The sequence below is a fragment of the Barbus barbus genome (genome assembly GCF_936440315.1).
Source record: "Barbus barbus genome assembly, chromosome: 47".
Taxonomy (NCBI): Eukaryota; Metazoa; Chordata; class Actinopteri; order Cypriniformes; family Cyprinidae; genus Barbus; species Barbus barbus.
This window is the reverse complement of record NC_136725.1, coordinates 10,857,394-10,878,851: the sequence shown is the minus strand read 5'-3', so window position 1 is coordinate 10,878,851 and position 21,458 is coordinate 10,857,394. Positions and strand designations below refer to the sequence as shown.

Below are 21,458 nucleotides of genomic sequence, written 5' to 3'. Positions count from 1 at the left end.
TATAGCATCTCAGAATGATAAGATCTAAGAGCCAAAACAACGTTCTTGTAATTCAAAATATATGTTTGCATTAACTCAAGTTTCATAGAGACATTTACCATTTGTTTTTTATTCTACTTAAGTAACTTTGACTTTGCAGAGCAGTTCTAATCAATGAAAGATACATGTGACATTTTTTCCATAAGGAATGCAGGGATCATTACAATTTACTGCAGACCTGATGGGAATAGCAGACTTGTTTTAATAGCCAAGGATCTTTCTTTGAAGTGTATTTTCAACTTGAATGGTGCTATGGAGACTTCCCTTGTTTTTCTACCAAAGCATTTAAGCTTAAAATGTTAAAAATGGATAAACTGCCCACTAATCACTTTCAAATGTATCTCGTTATTAAAAAAAAAAAAAAAAAAAAACATTGCCGTTTAATATCAAAACCAGAGGTTTACTCTTGAACTCACAGACACAATATATATCTTTCTGAGGACAGTGTCACAGTGGAATGCAGATTACCTGCCTGTTGAATGTTCACAGTTATTCTTATCTATAATCTTCAATGGGAAACGTTTAACGTTAAAATAAACGTTAAACCATTAAAACCTGTATATTAAAATATCTTAAGATCTTTCCTAATCATGGCACTTGAAAGTGAAAGTCTTCAGATTTACAATGTTCTACAGTAAGTTTGAGAATTACATTTTCAGTTTTTTAAAACATTTTCTTAGACACGTGAAATTACGAAAGAAATATAACGATAAACAAACATTCACTGTTATCTTATGTCTGCTGAAAACGGCTACGTTAATGTTTCCATGTAGGCTACACTGTGGCCAATAATGAAAATGGCATTAAAATCTGAGAAAGTCCAGTAGTAGTTTGCATCCCTGAAAATGAATGTCCGTCGTTTAACATTTTTTGAAAACAGCTGGCGATTATTGCTAAATTGGCTCATAATGTTTTGCTGTTTAGCCTACATCTTACCTCAGCTCACATTCAAAGCTCAGCCTTGTGAACAATAATTCCCACCTTCTTCGATTTGATTGGCTAAAACAGTGGACGGATATAGCCTAGGTTATGTAAATTTACTATTATCCATTCCTTATATTTACGCGATGGGCCGGCCCACATTGTACAGCGGCCCACCGGGAAAACTTCCGGTGCTCCAGATGGCCAGTCCGCCACTGACTATTTCATACTGAATTTAAAAGGTATTTACTGTATACTAAAGGTTAAATGACAATATGTAGATAAACATCTCCACATGCAATCAATGAGAATTTTCAATGTTGCAAAAAGAAATAAGCAACCTAATGTAAAACAGCAGAGAGCAGTAAAATGTACAAACTGTGTAGTAACAAGACTTGATAACAGATCTTGATAACAGATTACAATGCCTAATCAGACTAAGGTTAAATCTCATCTTGATAGAGAAAATATGTTTACACAGAGGTCACACAACTCATCGCAGTGTTTATAAGACACTGACTGTGCAAGCGAGTGAGATTGTTGTTTCTTCGTGATATCTGGGATGGTGTAAATCAGACATGCATAGCACAGAGATGGAGGAGAGCTGAATCTCTGCCAACACCAACTTCACAGCAGGGGATCAGAAAACTCAATACGGTAGAAACAAAGACAAAACTTGAGAACATTTCAGTTTCATGTCCGAAAAAATCAGTTCCCTCAAACGGGGCGTTAGTGCACAACGGCTTGTTACTGGTGCAGTATCCTTGAAAGGTATTAATATTTTAACACTTCTGTTTAAAAGATACAAAGGTATACCTTTCGAGGGTACTGACAAGCTACAATTTTTCTGACAGTGTATGAAAATCTTGTATTTTTTGTCCATTGCATCTGGAAAGGTACATGACATGATGCCGAGTATGTGTGTGTGTGATTGCCTTGCATATACAGCACAACTATAGCCAATATAATCAGTCATAGCTATTGGACTCGGCTAATTCATGCTGTATAATTATCAATATCCATCTTATTTTCATTTTGTATGGACAAATTGAATTTGAGGAAATTTTTCTTCATGGCTGCAACTGATTTGAGAATGGACACACCCTGTCTCTGGCTATACACAGCCTGAGGCCCGGCTCTAGTCTAGGTCTTTGGAACATACGGTATTTTTTCAAATTGCTTTTTAATGAAGGACAAATTTGACTCTGACCTCTCCTGTTTCCTTTTTTCTAAAAGCCTGATGATTGGCCTTTCGCTACGCTTCAGTAACTCCCTGTCCACATTTTGATTTAAACTTGGAGGAAGGAAGACAGAAGACAGAAGGTTTGACAAAAGAAATCAGTAGGAATTTAATATATAAATATGTACAGATGATAAACTGTGTTGCTGCCGGAATGCAGGCAGTCGTCTTGGAAAGTGATGTTTTTCAGACCGTGAGACAATTAAATGTCAACTTTTAAGATGAATTGCGTAAGACAGTCTTCAAAAATGCCAGACCCCTATTTTCCTTGCATCTTTTCTGGGTGCTAAACAGGGGCCATTTATACTTGAGGCAGTGGCGGTATCAGGCATGCACCAGTGGAGGTAGCAAATCAGCTCTGGAAGTTCATTCTAATGCTTAAATCGCTTTCCACAGAGGAGAAAAAATGCAGGGCACTTCTGAAGTTTCTTCTGAAAACAGAAAACATTCACTGCCTATTACAAAAGAAGGTCCATTTCCTAGTGATTCACTTCATTCTGAAAGGTAAATAAACTGCATCCCAGATAATGGGCTACATTTATCAATAAACCAACTATAGGTTACATAGACAATACAAAACTTTTTTTATTGTCAGAAAAAGCAGCACAGAAACAGTGTGACAGAGCTGCAGTTTTGTAAGAAACTATTTACATAGAGAAGAGTCTTTGAGGTTTCACCAATTTCCCGAAAGGTCCAGGTGAGCCGAAAAAAGTATGGCCCTGTTTTTTTTTTTCTTCTTTTCTTTTTTACAATAAATTAGCTAAGATGCTAACAATCTAGTTCAAAGGGCAAGGGACAATACAACTTCAAAAGGCCTATAATACAACACTATGCAACGTGAAGTTTCAACACTTTCAGCCTTTCTGTTTATAAATAATAAAATACAACAATCTTCCAATCATTCACATTACAAGTGTCACAAAATTCCACAAACGCACAGTATGGTGATCCTAGACACTATACAATGATAATACACTTATTATGGCTAGCATACATATAAATATACATACAAAGAATGTCACTAAAATGTAAGAACTTCTTCACTCAATGCAATGGCAAGTCCTTCATTTAAAAAAATGTAAATGAAACTGAGTAGCACTGTAAAAAAAATATAAAAAAAGAAAGAAAAAATAAAAACATCTCTCAGTCATAAACAAGCATACATAATGACATCAGTTTGAGTTTCTACAAAGTTCTCATTGCAGCCTACAAAGTATGACAATAGCAGCTATTTTGGATGGACTTATAACACTGGACTTTCAAAGCTGTTTGAGTCATCAATATAAAAAGAACCAAACAAAAGGAGCAGTCAACATCTTGTCTCCCTGGCCAGCCAGTGAGACCAAACAAAACAAAACAAAACACAACTCTTCACATCAACACTGCGGTGGCTCTGAAGAAGGGTAATGTCGCCGCACAATATTTTTACCCTTTTAGTTACCAGACACCTGCGTCACCGTCATGGCTGAGCGACTGCCTTTTTAGGTATGCAACATTGCTAAGAGTGACTATGTCTTATCAAAAGACAAAATGGCCTCCACAAAATAGAGTGCAATGTAGCATTAAATCCTCATCTCTGCCTCATCACTGTGCTCCAGAGAGTGCTCTGTGGTGCTGATGATGGAGGCTGAGGGACCTTGAGTGACACCAAATGGGGAGACAGCTGGGGACCGTGCAGCAAGTGGGGACAGTGAAGGGGAGAAACTGGGAGACATGGCTGCTGAGGAGATGGAGCCCTCGTGGCTTATAGGTGAACGCCTTAGAGATGCTAAGTGATGAAACGTCCGTGCTATGGCAGGTTTAGGTGGGACAGATTTTGCTCCTGGATGAGCCACTGAGGTTATGAGGGGTGGAGGGTCAATTCTTGGTTTGGGATCTGTCTTAACTTTGGGTTGGAAGGGTCTACGTGGGTTGTTGGGAGGTAAGCTCTCATCTTTTAGCCTGGCAATCTCTGTAAAGACACTGGCTAAGGGTTGGAACTGAGGGCACCAGTTGAGAAGGTAGTCCCAGTTGTAGCTGCCTCGCAATTCCTCGTCACTTGCCACTATGGCTGTGAGGGATCCATCAACCGAGGGTTTGCCATCCTCAGGGAAAGCGTAATCTTTTGGGTGAGAAATATTTAACCCGCGACCTACTCCAAGGTAGCCTCCACCTTCGTCTCTGTAGACTGGGAGTTGACCAGAGAGTAGGTTACCACTGAGGCTCCCACTGATGCTCCCAAGTTTCTTATTTTTGAACCACTGGCTTGCATCAAGTGGTCCTGGTTCACAAGAAATATCAGAGAGTTGGTCGGCATCCTGTTGGATACCTGAATCAGGGCCCCTGGCGGAAATGTGCTCTTGCATGGAGGAGGTGATGCTCGCAACTCTTGGGTACTCATTGATCATACGGATTTCGTCATCCTCTGCTGCTTCGGCAGATCCCCGTCCACTGGAGTGAGAAGGATCTAGGGATCCTCCTCGAGTGTAGGAGCCTCCACCAGTTCCTTCCTCATCACCTGCGTATCCAGGAAGTGCCTGATGATAGATCCTGTCACCCCCTGTGGGTTTAGACTCATCCAGCTTCTGCAAAGCTGTGCCTGAAGATACGGTACTATTCCCAGTGTCTTGTCCTTTCTTCTTGCGCTTTGATCTTACTAGATAAAGGGCCACAGCAATTATGATTAACAAGACTATTACTCCAAGAGAGGCAGCAATTATGCTCACAAGGAGGACATTAAAGTCTGTTGCAAGACCAAAGGATGTGTTGGTAACATCAATGGTGACCTGAGCGGAAGCTACTCTTGAGGTGTCAAGAGGGCTATGGGCGGTCACATCCATAGTCATTAGGCGAGTTTCCCTCTTCGAGCGACTCCCTCCACTTGAGCTGCCTGAGCTGTCCATCTTTAGGTAGATTACACCGGTGGTCTTATTCACATCAAAATAAGGAGAGGAATTGGGGAATGAGTAGAGTACAATCCCATCTACCCCACCATCCTCATCTTTGGCCTGTACTTGCCCAATGCTCTGACCTTTTTTGGCTCCCTCTGGTACCTCAAAGGACAAGTCTGAAGTGGTGAAAACTGGGTCATACTCGTCCTCTCCTGTTACGTAGACCTGCACTGTGACAGTAGCCGAGTTGTTGCCTGCATCCATAGCCAAAGCAATGAAGTTCAACGAGTTCACCTTCTCAAAATCAAAAATCTGCCTGGTTCGAACTTCTCCCGAGTTTGGATCCACCAAGAAGAGGTCTTTTCCTAGGCCAGCGTGGTCCATCAAATAATATTTCAGCTGTCCATAAACTCCTGTATCATAATCGATTGCATGTAGTACAGTCACGGCAGAGTTGGGCGGCTGGTTCTCACGAATACTGGCTGTTAATGTAGCAATGGGAAAGTAAGGTCTGTTGTCATTGATGTCCTTTACCTCTACACTAATAGGAGCCAAGGCAAAATGACCATGGCCATCTGAGGCTTGTACTATAACAACATGAGAAGTTCGGCTCTCTCTGTCCAAAGGTCTTTGAAGCCTCAGTGCCCCAGTCCACTGATCCACAGAGAAGAGTTTCATCTCATCTCCAGAGCTGATGCTGTACTGGACCTCTGCATAGGGAGCTGAATCAGGATCAGTTGCAGTCACACGTAAGATTTCTGTACCAGCAGCTGCCCCTTCACTCAAAGACACTATGTACTCAGCTCTGCCAAAGACAGGAGGGTTGTCATTCACATCAGTGACTGTGATGATGGCTGTTACACTGGAGCTGCGTTGGGGAACACCACGATCCGAGACTGCGATGGTGAGATTATAGCATGACAACGCCTCAAAATCCAGTCGTTCCGCCAGGATCAGGGTTCCTACCGTCTGGAAGCCATGGCCCTCTATGAAACGAACGCTACTCTCAATCTGGAAAGCATTTCCAACATTCCCACTGGCAACTGCGAAATCAAAACCAGAGTTTTCCTGAGATAGGTCTCCATCTACTGCCTCTAATGTTAGGATGGTGGCTCCAGGTAACTGGTCCTCAGACACTGTGGCTTTGTACTCCAACTGGTGGAATATAGGGGCATTATCATTGACGTCTATCAGCTGAACTTGGACCGTAGCAGAAGATGACAGAGGTGGAGACCCTCCATCACGAGCTTCGATGACTACACTCACAGAAGGCTGCTCCGGGTCAAATTCTGCTTTCTGTCTGATGAAAAGTGTACCTGTATAGACATGAGAAGTGCTATTACTACAATGATAATACTTCAAATATAAACTATATGGTAAAACTAGAGGCAGTGGCTATTTAAACTAAGCGCAGCTGACCTTGTAGAGGTTTTCATTAATTCCACACACCACATTAAGTAAATGGCATCTACTAATAATTGCACTTATTATAAACAAGATGCTTGCTGCTACTTAGTGCATATTTATATACCACTATTTACACTTAAATACATATACAGCATATACAGTTTTTTAATTGTATAAATAGCCACTGCCTAAATGATCAACATGCTTAGCATAAACACTAGGCTTATACCATTTTTAGTATCAATGTAAAAACCGTCCCTCGTTGAAGACACCACTCGATAAGTGACCTTTCCATTTTCTCCTGAATCTCGATCTGTTGCTGTTACTGTGATAACGGGACTGCCTGATGGAGAATGTTCTGGAAGTGTTACCTGGAAACCAAAAGCAACAAAGCAGCTGTTACTTGGCATGCTTTTTCCTGTATCCACAGTGATGTCATTTTGAATAAAAGCATCTGCTGAATACGTAATGACAACAGCATACTTTATTCTGGTGTGAATGACTGCATGTGTATTTATTCTGGAATAAACGCATGTGTTTTAGCATCCTAATCCATGAACTTTTAACAATAATAGTATAGAGAACAATGCAGCCGATAAACCTTTACCAATCCCCAATAATAAGAGATAGACATTGTTTTAAAAGACTTTAAATGGTAGAAAAAAAACAATCACCTGATAAAGGTCTTGTGTAAAAGTTGGTGCATTATCATTTATGTCCTCCACCAACACAGTCAAATTGGCTTCACTCTGGTGCTTTGAATCTGAAGCTCGGATAGTCAATGTGTACCATGTCCTCTCTTCAAAGTCCAGTGGTGCTGTTAGAGACACACGGCCGTTGTAACGATGGATATCAAATTTTCCCTGTGATGAAGCATCCAGCTGCAAAGAGTAAGACAGCACTGGGCCAGAATCCACATCATTTCCAGTAACCAGGGTGATCTCAGAGCCGATAAGAGAGTCTGTAAGTGGGAAGCAAGGACACAACATTCAGATACATGTAGAATAATAAAAATGATTGATCTCATGTCTTTCAAGGTTAAAAGGTCAAAGATCACCAGTCAGTTTACTTACTCTCTGGCACTCTAACTTCTCGTGGCACTGGGATGGTGGGACTGTTGTCGTTGAGGTCGACGATAATCACTGTAATGGTGGCAGTGCCTACTAGTTTGGGGCTGCCACGATCAGTGGCTTTTATCACCAGCCTGATGCAAATAAAATACAATTAATTAGACACATTTTTCCTAACTTATATTATGTGAGAAATGTTTCTGTTCAGTTTTTCTTTTCTTTTCTTTTTTTTTTTTGATTGAGAGAGAGAGAGAGAACAAAAGATGTCTTCTATTTTCACAAAAAGCTTTCGTACAACAATCCAAAAGGACTAACAGACCAAAAATGTAGTAAATTAAAAGCACACAGCTTAATAGGGGTTGGGGAACATTTTAGAAACAAAAAACATAAGGCAAAAAAAAAACTACCAGGGCTTGAACACATCACACACACAAACTAAATAACGCTGGAGAAGACAGTTACATTCCACAGAACAGAAGGAAATTAAAGACCTGCAGAGCAATGACTTCACTGGCTGAGCAAACATGATATACACTCACTGTGCCTCTGTCCAGATTTCTCTGTCCATAATGGCTGCAGTTGTGATGCTCCCGGTTAGAGGGTCAATCTTGAAAAGGCCACTTTGACTCGAAGACTCAATGGAGTAAGTCACCTGACCATTCTGACCCTGGTCAACATCCTCAGCCACAACCTAATGCATTCGAAAACAGACTGATTAAGCACAGGCAGGGTATGAAATAAACACTTGCCAGATGCTAAATTTGAGTACAAGTATCTGGTAACTTTATAGGAACTACAACATCATGCATGGTTTAAATATGACACTTACTGACGTGAAGTCAGAAACAGGTGCAGAAAAACAGGTAAATAATTTAATGCTTTATATGGTTAGCAAAAATAATACCGTTTTCAAGGGTAAAGTTTCTAAACTCTCTTGCTAGTATGGCAAAACTATGTAAAACAAAGTTATCTGTAGAACATTTTTGTTTTAATACTTTTCCCAATATGTTTTCAATTACCTTTTAGAAATACCAAAAAATAAGAGACTCCTTGCCTGAATGATGGGAAAGTCATAGCCTTGTGCTTCATGCATATAAGCCACATAGTTCTGCAGCTGGAATCGGGGTAGATTGTCATTGACATCCTGAAGAATCAGGTTGACAGCCATAAAGGAGCTTGAGGATGTAGTTTCAGCCTTCACCACTAGACGGAGTCTTGGAGTGTCCTCAAAATCCAGGCCATTTGAGCTCTGGACCCAGATTTCACCTATGAAAGCAGCAATAATGTAGGTCAACTAAGCAATATTATTTTTCTAATGTCTGATGAGTTCATGCATGCATCTTGTCAAGATCAAACTGTTTTCATATTTCACAGGGTTCCCATCTGACCTGTACTAGAGCTGATGCTGAAGGAATGGAATTTGTTCCCACTGAAGATGCTGTAAGTGATGCCGTTTCGACTGCCGTCAGGGTGCTGTGCCTGAGCCTGGGCGACCGCGGTGCCTATGGGAAAAAATACACAAAAAACCTCAATACTCCTCTGCCACATTCACTTAAACTGAAGGATTGGCTTTCAATGCTTCACAAAACTGACTGTGCCAGTGAGTGCTGAAATACAATGCTGCAGTTTCATCATGCAAAAGTTTTCAACTGCCTCATGCCAGTGCTTTGAAATGAAGATACCCACAAAGAATAGCTTTTAGTTTACGATTTATAATAATAATAAAAAAGGTCTGTATACTTTTGAAATGTGCTGTACTGTGAGAAAATGGGTTTTCTACATGGCATTTAATGAAAGTTGATACTTGTTTGCATTTTAAGTCAACTTGAAGTGAAACTTGCAACCCATTTTTCTTATAGAAACTTGAAATGTGTTTTGTTGAAACACGATATTAATAATAAAGTAAGTAAGTAAAAGAGTAGGGTGGGGCCAACTGGAATTGATCAGATCGTGGAAAATATCATCTCTGTGTCCCAATTGTAAAAATTCTTATTGTCATAATCTGTATTACATTCATGCTAACTGGAATTAAATTATCTTTAAATTATTATTTATACTTTATAATTATTAAGTATTATTATTATTATTATAAAAAATATAAAAAAGTTGCACAAATAATTTTCAATTCTCTTTATAATTAGCATTAATTATAAATATTATAATTATTTTCATATATTGTATTTATTTATTTATTTCCAAATATAATTATCTAAAATATGTTGATTTAACTTTTTTTTTTCCTGTCATAAATGTGCTTGGCGGTAATTACGTCAGCTAAAACAACAGCAAATATGATTTTTATTTTAATGAATGATGACTATTTCTTTTTTTTTCTTCCTTTTTTTCAATTTGGGAATAAAAATATGACCAGAAACATATATTAAGAAAGTCAAATAATGCTGATGTTAAAGAAAAAAATGTTGCTGCCCACCTTTAGCAGCATTCTCCTGTATGCTAACATCTCTGGCAGTGCGAGAGAATCGAATGCCCTTGTAATCTTGCTCCTTCACATAGACGATAACCACTCCTAGAGAAGACTGGGGAGGGCTGCCCTGGTCCATCGCCTCCACTATGAGTGTGCGCTGGGTTTGCGTCAGTGTCTGAAGCTTCTCAGTGGTCTGGATCTCCCCTGTTAGCGAGTTAATAGCAAATCCTCGGACTGGCATTGCAAAACGGTAGAACACCGAACCATTGGCTCCAAAGTCCTTATCTTCTGCTCTCATGGTGGCCACCACCTGATGCGTGGACACACTTCCACTGGACACATTGATAATTAGCGGGTCCTGGATGAAGAATGGTGAATTGTCGTTGACATCCAGGATGGTAATGGTCACCTGTGCTGTGGTGTTGCGGGGAGCGGCGGGTGATAGATCAACTGCATACACTTGGAAGATGTAAGAAGCTCTTTTCTCTCGGTCCAGAAGTGCTGTAGTTGTGATCTTTCCCGTGTCTGGATGTACTGAGAATGCACCTTTGGCCTCTTGGCTAAGAAAGTATAAGATCTGACCGTTTTCACCCTCATCTACGTCTGTGGCTGTCGCATCCAACACCACCAAACCTACAGCAGCATCTTCTGAGACATCGACAGTGTAGCTACTGCTTCCAAACTTAGGGCTGTTGTCATTTACATCAAGAACTGAGATCTCCACAGTGGCTGTGCTGCTCAGAGAAGGGCTGCCGTGATCCTGGACCACCACTTTCAAAGAATAACCTTTCTTCTGCTCTCGGTCCAGAGGTCTTGAGGTAGACAGGGCTCCAGAGGAACCATCAAGTCGAAAGTCACCATCTGGGTCACCAGCTAGAATTGGAACACACAGACACAACATTTGTTAACAATCAATCTTCTTTTTCATAAGAAACAAGCCTGCAATGTGAAGAAAAACAGTAACGTGCTTTGACCACATATTATTCAAAATGCAGTATGTTTTAACTTATAGACTCTGGTTGTAGAAGTTCTTCTACATGTTCCTCTGTACAAACAATTTAAAAATCAAAATCGTTTTACCAGTGATCTTATATTCCAGCCGTCCACTCTCTCCAGTGTCCAGGTCTGTGGCTTTGAGGATGAACAGCTCCACAGGCTCTTGGTTCTCAGGCACTTCCAGGCTATAATGCTGCCGCCCGAAAGCAGGAGCATTATCATTCACATCCAGCACTGTGATGTGCACTTTAGCCATGGCAAAGTTAGGGGGTATGCCTCCATCTTTTGCATACACTATTGCATAGACAAAAGAGATAAAAATAGGATTATTCAATGCAATATCAGTTTAATAATAAATTATAATTACATAAGATAATATTTTGATTACAATATAATAATTTTTAGGCCAGTGATGTTACTGTTAATTGTTACTGTATTTTAAATAAATCCGAAATAAAACAAATAAAACAATTTCTTTTAGACAAAATTTATTTTTCTTTTCTTTTTTTTTTTTGTTAAAGCTGAAAAACTAAATGACTAAAACTTTTATATATATAAATAAATAAAATGATAAAAATGACTGAAAAAATAGAAAAGTTAATACCTGTTACAGTATAGTGGTCCTGAAGTTCCCTGTCTAGAACCTGAGTGACTGATAGCACACCCGTCTCAGGATTAATTGTGAATCCATCCTCAGTCACACCACCGTAAGTCACCAACCCATTATTGCCTGTAAAAAAATAGAAATATAATAAATAATCCTGCTCATATGTTGCATATGAGTGGCATCCAGTTATTACAAAATTATTTTTTTATAAAATTTATTATTAAAATAATATAAATAATTTACATTTTATTTAAATAATTTTGAACTTTATTTAAAAATATTTTTGGCAGTCAGATTAAATAACATGTCAAAAGATAGATGTTAAAGATCCTGGTTGATATTATTACTTATGGTTTTGCACTGAAAATGGTACGTCAAAACAGATGCATTGCATTTGGGACACAGTATTTAAGTGTGCTCTGTTGTATACTGAACATTTTGACAAATGTAGTAGATAATGCTGAAAATTTGCATAAAGTGCAGAGTAAATGTACTGCAAAAAAACGTAGTATAAGAAGTCTGCCCTTCCATTCTGCGTTAGAAGGTGAACAGGAAGTTGATGTTTGTGAACAACCTGATTTGAATTAAAACAGAAGTAACATGTCATAAAATATCCAGGTTCAAACCTTTTCATCTTGGATTTAATACTGGTTTCATTAGTAGTTCATTTTGCTGATTCAGCCGCTGAGTCGTGGTCCATACAAGTGTTAAGTGTGGACCAAAGACATACGGGTGCCAGATTGCGTGCAAAGTCAGCGAGCTTTGGCACGAGCACCTGCTTACTCAATTAAAGCTTCCTGAAGAATGTCTTAACAATCTCTCCTTCATACTCTCTCACTGAGCCCAGGGGGCTGAGAATGAGTCCCACAAACCCTCCACAGGAAGCGTTAAAAAAAACACTGCCCTCACCACAACAAAGCATAACTGCTTTAACCAGATGGTGAAATTTTTAGACACAGGTCATGAACATCTGAAAGGTTGGAATACCCCGAAATGTGGGTGATTCTTTTCAGAAGTAAAGGCGTATTTAACACATGGATTATTGCTGGAATTTATCAACTATTCCTCACCATGATCCCGGTCTGAGGCTGAGACCCTCAGTATGCTTGTTCCTGCTGGCTGGTTCTCTCTGATTTGGGCTTCAAATTCACTGCGTTCAAACCATGGTGCTTCATCATTCACATCAATCACCTGGATAGACAGCACCTGAGTGGTGGAATGCTGGGGTATCCCATGATCCTCAGCGACAATGGTGAGGTTGTAGCTCTCCTGTTCCTCACGATCCAGAGGTTTGAGGATGGAGAGAGAGCCTGGAGAAGAGGGGAAGAGAAAAACATCTGTAAATCTGCTGCAGATGGCCTCCTGATCATTTGCCCTGTGGCGGGAGACGCGTGACCGAGGTCAAGGAGCTGTTCTGTTTTATACTATACATATTTGCAGTGCTTGAATTGGAAAAAAAAGAAGTGTCGGTACTCACCCAACCCACAATGTATGTATAGTGTCTCAATCAATCAATCAATCAATAATTAAATAAAAGTTTCAATACAAATTAGCACAAGTCAAGCTGCAAAACCAAACAGGACCACAGGGAGATGCCAAAGACCTAGTAATCGCCTGCCTTTAATATACGGATCCATTCAGAATCGCTAAATCTCTGACCACCGCATTATCAGCGTTCATTATAAAACATCTAGCTTTTAAGCCAAATACACACTGAATATAATAATTTTACTGACATCTGGACGCAAGTCACTATTCTCTCCATAATCGCTGATGAAATCGGCCGTGCTCTCTCTGCATTAGCACTGGTTTGAGCTTTCTGTTTGAATTCATTCACTGTTTCCTTGGACTTTCCAGGCGTTTATGGTTTAAAATGATGTGATTGCAAAAGCCTGCTTCTTTTCATTTTAAGATATGATAAGATATTTTCATTATAAAGTACTGATTCAAATTAGTAATCAATAATGAATTATTATTCTACTACTCCGCGCGCCTCCCTTGACTCTGCTTGCGTTCATTCACGTGATTGGTCGAGATGAGAGGTGATCCCGCCTGGGTAGTGTGATTTACATAGTTTCTATATAATTTCTAATCATACATGGGATTATATAGCCTAATCACCCAGACCCTAACGATTTTACTCTGAGTACCGGCAACATGTCAGAAGTGCCGGTACACACAAAAAAGTGCAGGTACTCTAAAGGCTGAAATGTAGAAGTGCATATTTGTAATATTTCATTATGCACACACATGCCAGGCACCATCATAAAGCTCGGCTTGGCTGGGCAAGTCGGCTGCTCTGCCGAGTCTAGAAGTTAATTTGTGACTTAAAATAACCCACCACAACAAATAATGATGAGTTTCACCGTTAGAAAGAGTACCATATTGAAGCTATACAGCATAATATTGATATAAAATGCTAAACATTTTTAATTTGCATTTTAGTTAGTTTGTTGCATGCTTTTGTAATTTTTATTATTATTTAAATATTTCTATTTATCTTATTTATTTTTTATTTCTGTTTTGGTAAATTACTTAAACTTGGGAACTAATTCTAATTTGAATTTTAGTTTAAGATTTATCTTTATATTTAATATAATATAATAATTCATAAATATTTATATAAAGACATTTTTTTTAAGTTTTAGTGTTGCTATGCGCTTGTCATTTTTATTAGTTTTTTTTATTATTTCTATTTAGCTTTAATTTATTTTTTTTGTTTTAGTAAATGTAGTTCAACATTTATTTATTATTTACATAGATTATTTATAATATTTAATATAATATAATACATGTGCCAGCTCAGAAAATGTCACTGAGAATAATGGGGGTGCTACTGTTCTCTAGGTATTTTAGAATTTTTTTATCATAAAATGTATTCATTCATTCATTCATTTATGCATGCTTCAGGCTGGTCCTATGTGAACATAAAATTGCTCATACAACATAGAAGTCAAACACAATATCCATAATTACAGCGTGACATTCATTTTAGCTTTATTCATCCTGTTTTTCTTCTCAGTTTAGTTCTTCCATGCTCTATACGGAATTTGAGAATGAAGTTTTTTGCTGACTTTCTGGTATGAAGACCAGGGAAGAAATTTGTTGTCACGGATCCATTTTGAACCTTTCCAGCTATACCTCTCTGCAATGCTGTCATCAGCAAGACCCCAGGCGAGGGTCACTCAGGATAAACACACCCCTGTGGTCGATATGGCAGCCTGACTGCTTGCTGACTGCGAAATATTATTGTGTGTTTGTGAGAAGTTCTGTGTGTGGCCTCCTTTTTTTATTTATAGTCCACCAAACACACTCTAGTTTTAAACACATCATTGAGATGTTTGAGCTGGCTTCTGCTTCTGAATACGGTAGCTCTGGTTTTGTGCTTAACGTCCATCTCTAGACCTCCTACTTAAAGTGTCCAAAGAGTTTGAAGACTTTCTCCTTAGTGTCTGGCTAATATCAGCTGTGACTTTACAGTGTGCTTTAAACCAACTTTAATATATATAGTATATAGTATACGGCTGATTTAGAACAGAAATAAAACACTAACCTACATCATAAACCATTCGACAATAATGGAAGGAAAATCGAATACAGCTGTTCAGTCGATTAGGTGACTTTGTCTATTTAATCTAATTTTATGTGAGCTGTAAATGGACATATTCTTGGATAGTGGGAGGAATTTCAAACTAATACATGCATATTTCCAGCACCAAATCAAAGAGGTGCGGTCGTTGGGCCAAAATAAAACTGTGCTCCCATGAATAACCGTTCAAGAAATTGATCCGTTCTGCTAAATTGATTCAGGATTTGAATGAACGGCCCATAAAGCAGCATGGTGTGACAAAGAGATGTTTTTCAAATAGAGCGAAGTAATGAATCTTACCACTGTTCGAGCTGAGGCCGAACCGCCCCGCTGTGTTTCCTGACTGGATCCTGTAGGACACTTGGCCGTTTTCGCCCTGGTCTGCATCCCGGGCCATGACGTAAAGCAGCACAAAGCCCACCGGCTGGTCCTCCATCACACTAACGGCAGTCGGGGAGCTGAAGATCGGAGCGTTGTCGTTCTCATCGGTGACAAACACTCGTGCTGTCACCGATCCCCAGAGTCTTTGATTGGGATCTGAGGCTGAATCTGTGGCATGGACCACCAGGAACAGGCTGGAGGTCTCCTCATGGTCCAGCTCTTGGCCCAGTTTTAAGACTCCCGTGACAGGATCAAGACTAAAAAGGTCTGGGATGTCAGGCCACTGCTGTTGGATAGAATAACGTATCTCGCTGTTGGGTCCGCTACCATCTTTATCAGTCGCCTGGAAGGTGTAAATGGAGGAACCGGCTTGTATGTTCTCAGGAATAACAACCGTCACTGGATCTTCTGGAAACTCTGGTGAGTGGTCATTACTGTCCTGCACGTTGATTTCCAACTGAACCATGTGAGTGCTTGGATAGGCCTTGGAGAAATCGTCCACCTCGATCTGGAGAGTATACCGTGAACCTATTTCATAGTCCAGCTCTCTAGCCAAGTACACATCTCCTGTGAGACGGTCAACCATAAAGGTTCCTTCATGATCTGTGCCTCCCACTACAAGGTAGGTCACCTGACCGTTTGAGGTCACTTCATGCTGGTCATGCGCTCTAACTGAGCCAATAACAGAGCCAGGCTTGGCTCCCTCCACTGAGTTGAGCATCATGGATAGGGTGTTGGGTTTTGGAGGAGACCTTGTGGAGCCAATGACCTACAGATTGGGAAGATTTCAGAAGACACGTTAGTTATATTTTAAGCTCAACTAGTATATTTGACAAAACACCTGAAAATTTACAAACAATTGACAAAAAGTGTCAGTAAAGACATTTATAATGTTAGAGAAGATTTCTACTTCAAATAAATGCATCAAAGTATCCTGAAAATCTATAATTTTTTTCCACAAAATATTAAGCAGCACAACTGTTTTCGACATTGGTAATAATAAGAAATGTTTCTTGAGACCAAGGGCCAGAATTACTAAACAGGGCAAATTAGCATTAGAGTGCAATTCAATAAAAGCACCGATGGTAAAATTCTGCGGATGATTTACTAACAATGCACACATTAACGAACACAGACGCAATCAGATCATTTCCATAATGAACAGCGCAATCTACCAAGAGCAGCGCAAATTACCGCCTGCTTTTTTTGGCCATTAAATTATGCCGCAAATACCAGTAATTTGACGAGCGCAAACTTTAGTAAATCGCGTTGCATGGGTCATTTTAATACTCTCTCCCCATAAATTTTGTGTCTGAAAGGGAAACTCCTACAAATGCATATTCAATGAGGTCAGGCACAAAAATAACTGTGTCCATGCCTTTTCAGTGCTAATTCTTTCTTTTGGTTTGCGCAAGCTGTTGGTAAATCTGGCCCCATATCAGTATATTAGAATGATTTCTGAAGTATTATGTGATATTGAAGACTGGAGTAAATTCAGCTTTGCTCTTACAGCAGCAAGACTAAAATAAAATAAAATAAAACAAAATAAACAGTTCTTTTGAATTACAGTATAACAATATTTCATAATGTTACTGTTTTACTGTATTTTTATAAATGCAGCCTTGGTTACCATAATAGACTTCTTTCAATACTGAAAGATTAAAATGGAGTGAACCTGCCACATTAAAGGTCCATGATATCATTTCCCAAGTCCTTGAAGTACAGTAAAAGCTGGAAAATGGTTGACAGGTGAAGCCTTTCATACTAATATCCCCATGAAAAAACAAAACACTACATGCATACCGGATCACAGGAAGGAAAGCAACAGAAGGATTGACGCTGATCCATTTCTGGGCTCTCTTTTAGGTGCAAAGAACACTGGATTTCAAAATGAAGCTGGCATTCCTGATGGTATGTAAAATATTATCTTGAGATTGCTACGGTGCAAGGTTCTGTGGTGCGAGCATATCGGCGTTAGCGCTACCGAGGTTTGCAGCTTTCCGTTTGATCACAGGGAACCACAGCTGGGCCTCATCAGAGCCATCTGGGAACACTTGATTCAAAGGTGCATTCTCTCTCACGCCACTGCTCCCTCACTCTCATCTTCCCCATACAAACAGGGAGGACAGAAATCACATGCAACTGAACACTCTACAATTAGCCTCCAATTCCTTTTTTGAAATCGCATCTGTAAAAGCACTAAAGATATGTCGCTACAAAAGAGAACTGGCGAGAATCATTCTGCAGAGAACAAACTCTTTAGAATATGTATTCTTTTACGTTGGAATGAAAAGTCATGAAAATTATCCTATTGTCAAAGATATAGTTTGACATGTCTGATTCACGCAGTTCCATGCTGAGCGTTGGGATTAATACAGGGTTTTGTGTTACAGTACGTTCCTCTGGAAAAGGAAATAATCCTGGGAGTTTTGAGGTGTTTGTGTTTGCATAGACAGGAGCTGGCCTCTGGGTCACAGCTCATTTCCAAGCTTGAATAATGATACCACAGCTCAGGGGACTGTAAGTATGATGATCGTTTGGCACAGTGAAAGAAAACTTGTCCGCATTGGTGCTCATGCAGCAGGACTTTAAGATTTTGTCAGATTAACAAAAAAATTAATTAAGTGCATTCTTATGACTTGAAGCAACCAGCTAAAACATGCTAAAAATACTACAGGCACCTTGGAAACCACACACAACAATTCTTGGAAAGTTTTGCACAGGCAGAAAAGGAGAAGAGAAGAGAAGAGAAGAGAAGAGAAGAGAAGAGAAGAGAAGAGAAGAGAAGAGAAGAGAAGAGAAGAGAAGAGAAGAGAAGAGAAGAGAATAGAAGAGAAGAGAAGAGAAGAGAAAAGAAAAGAAAAGAAAAGAAAAGAAAAGAAAAGAAAAGAAAAGAAAAGAAAAGAAAAGAAAAGAAAAGAAAAGAAAAGAGAAAAAGAAAATAAAAAAGACAAAGCACATAACAAAATGACTTCAACTAAAATTACTTGAAATTACTAAAAAAATGGAAATGGAAATGGAAAAGGGATTGTGGCATGACGCAAGCCAGATTCAAACCTGCATCTCCTGCATGAGCACCAAATTCCAACATGTATCATAACCATTAGGTCATCATGGGTCTGACATACTTACCTTGCTTCTATCACTGAAAGTGATGTTTTAAAAAGTGCCTGGATAATCTCACCTGTATAAGTAAGGCAGCTGAAGAGCTCTGAGACGGAGCTCCACGGTCTGTGGCAGTGACGGTGAAGCTGTACTCTGCTTTTTCAGCTCGCCTCAGGGGGGACGAGGAGCGCAGCTCTCCGGTGTTTGGGTTCAAGGAGAAACGTTCCGCTCTGGAGCCTTAAAAAGCAAGGACAAATGGAAGCATAAATATAGACAAATATGGTAGCATAATTATCCATACAATACATCACATTAAGCGCAAAGATAACTGCAAGGACGTATGTTTATGTTTTGCAGTTTTACCTTTTTGCAATAACATCCTCTGGCAATAAGAAGACCCAAAACTTATGAAAGATTTTAGACTTTTGCTTACCTGATAATGAGTAGAAAATAGTGCCATTCTCTCCCTCATCTGGGTCTTTGGCGTGTAGAGTTCCTAATAAAGAACCGGCAGAAAGACCCTCCTGAACCTGGAAAACATCAAGCAAGTTTCAAACAACACAGTCTGGCTGCTTATACTTGATTCAAACAACTTCAAGAGCGGGAACGTATCCAAGGTCACATAAACAATTTTTGAAAGATATTATGTACAGACGTAATGACGTTTTTATGATGTGTAAACTGTGCTTTAATAAACAAAAGCACCTATGTTATGACACACTGATTTAAGGCTTTAAATATAGTCTGTGCCAGCCTGTTTCTTGCCTGAATGAGAATCTCCCTGCCAGGCTGCGTGTGGCTGAACGCTGGCGCATTGTCGTTCTCATCCAGCACTGTTATGTGGGCTGTTCCGGTGGCACTACGTGGAGGAGTACCACTGTCCTGAACCACCACGATCAGCTGAAAACTGGACTGATGCTCACGGTCCAGAGCCGTTCTGGTACTGATTTCACCTACATGTGAAATATGTGAGTTAGTCAGAATACTCAGTCTAGAATGCTGCAAATTTTTAGTCTATAGTTATTATACAAAATAAAATTATAAAAAAACTAAACTAAACTAAAATGATTAAAAAAACTTTTTCTCATAAATCTGAAATAAATATAAATATATTATATTATTATATTATAGTATAGCTGCCTTTTTAGGAAACCCCTCATCTAGAACATTTCCTAAATGTATAAATAACAAATGTCTATTCTGAATGTGTTCCAGCTCACCAGTCTGGGAATTGATTTGGAAGTAGCGGTCCGTGTGGAGTAATCTGTACGTAAGACGGCTGTTGAGACCAGCGTCGCGGTCGGTAGCAGACACCCTCCCGAAACCAGTTCCCGCAGGCAAGTTCTCTCTCACTGCCAAGAACACCCTCTCCTGAGAGAAACGAGGGGAATTATCATTCTCATCTGTGACGGAAACTCTCACCGTCGCGCTGCCGGTCTTCCCCATCTGGCCGCTTCCAGAAGTGGCGAGCACAGTTAACAGGTAAATATCCTTGGCCTCACGGTCCAAAGCGCTCTTAACAAACAGCCATCCGCTGTCTGGGGCAATACCAAAACCTGCCGCGTCCCCATCAGGCTGGAGCCGGTATGCCAGCATGGAAGATGATGTGGAGCCTTTGGACGACCCTCCATTTCCATTGGGGTCTCTGTTGAGCGCCCGGACCTGTAAGAAGTTGGTGTTGAGTGGCGTGTTCTCCTTCAGCTCCACACGGTAGGTCATCGTGTCAAACACAGGACCCTGGTCGTTCTCCGCCTGGATGTGGACCACCAGGCTGAACGTAGCACTGAGCTGAGGTGCACCGCTGTCTTTCGCGATCACTTGAAGGTCGTAGCGTGGCACGCTGTCGTACGACAGACTCCCAATTAGTCGTATTTCCCCACTGCTGCGCTCCACCCCAAACGTGCGCTGCCCTCCAGCTGACATCAGGTCAAAGCTCAGCTGTCCATTAGGGCCGGAGTCGCGGTCCTCCGCTTGCACACGGTACACCACAGTACCCATTTTTGTGGCTTCTGGTAGGAGCAGAGACTCGGAGGATGATGGGAAAAATATGGGAGCGTTATCGTTCACATCTGCAATGGTGACCCGAACGCGAGTCTCCTCAAAAGCTGGAGGGGAGCCACTGCACGCTTGAATTTCCAAGTCAAAAAAGGGGCGTGACTCGTGGTCCAGAGGAAGGCTTGTTCTGAGCGCTCCAGTTTCGGCATCGACCATGAAATAGCCATCTGGATCCCCAGCAGAGATAGTGTAGGTGACACCCTTAGAGACTCCTGGAGTGAGAGAGAGATGGGATATGATTTATAAGCAGTGATTTAGCAGATGATTTAATCTAAACTGACTTTCTATGCTTATCACAATGACAGTTTTCTTGGAGAAACTTAAGGAAACAATGGTGATGATTCATGGATCATCCTTTGAGCGATTCAATCCTTTTTTATCACTTTAATGCATCCTTGTAGAATGAAATAGTATTAATTCATTTTAAAAAAAGATATCAGATTATATTGGATATATATCAGAAAGTATTGGCGAATATTGTGCATTCATATTTCCCCAATTATTACTGTCATCATCTAACTCTCGCTTACATCTTAAAAAACATTAATAATTTATTAACACTATTAAATATAATCTTTAGCCAATCTCAAAATGAACATATATTTTACATACTGTACATTACAGTGTCATGATGCCTAAATTCACATAGAATTAAAAATGACTTATTTTAGTTTTTAATGTTTTATTTAAAATTTATTCAGACAAAGTACTATAGAGTTTTAATACCGGCCATTTATCAGTTATCAGCCATGC

The 21,458-nt window shown here is 39.8% G+C and overlaps 1 protein-coding gene across 1 annotated transcript in view; it reads right to left on the bottom strand.

Moving 5' to 3' along the window:
• Nucleotides 1-2,293: 2,293 nt before the first annotated feature.
• The window catches only part of dchs1b (dachsous cadherin-related 1b), a 107,770-nt gene continuing 88,605 nt past the window's right edge, over nt 2,294-21,458 (bottom strand). The window contains exons 6-21 of the mRNA XM_079411276.1: nt 19,871-20,917; nt 19,416-19,603; nt 19,084-19,180; nt 18,730-18,887; nt 15,465-16,314; nt 12,646-12,885; nt 11,573-11,698; nt 11,053-11,262; nt 9,979-10,845; nt 8,936-9,049; nt 8,602-8,813; nt 8,087-8,238; nt 7,551-7,681; nt 7,152-7,438; nt 6,707-6,848; nt 2,294-6,386 (exon numbers count right to left, since the gene is read on the bottom strand). Of these exons, the coding sequence (XP_079267402.1) occupies nt 3,763-6,386; nt 6,707-6,848; nt 7,152-7,438; nt 7,551-7,681; nt 8,087-8,238; nt 8,602-8,813; nt 8,936-9,049; nt 9,979-10,845; nt 11,053-11,262; nt 11,573-11,698; nt 12,646-12,885; nt 15,465-16,314; nt 18,730-18,887; nt 19,084-19,180; nt 19,416-19,603; nt 19,871-20,917 (7,445 nt within the window). The 3' untranslated portion in view covers nt 2,294-3,762. The remainder of the gene's footprint in view (nt 6,387-6,706; nt 6,849-7,151; nt 7,439-7,550; nt 7,682-8,086; nt 8,239-8,601; nt 8,814-8,935; nt 9,050-9,978; nt 10,846-11,052; nt 11,263-11,572; nt 11,699-12,645; nt 12,886-15,464; nt 16,315-18,729; nt 18,888-19,083; nt 19,181-19,415; nt 19,604-19,870; nt 20,918-21,458) is intronic.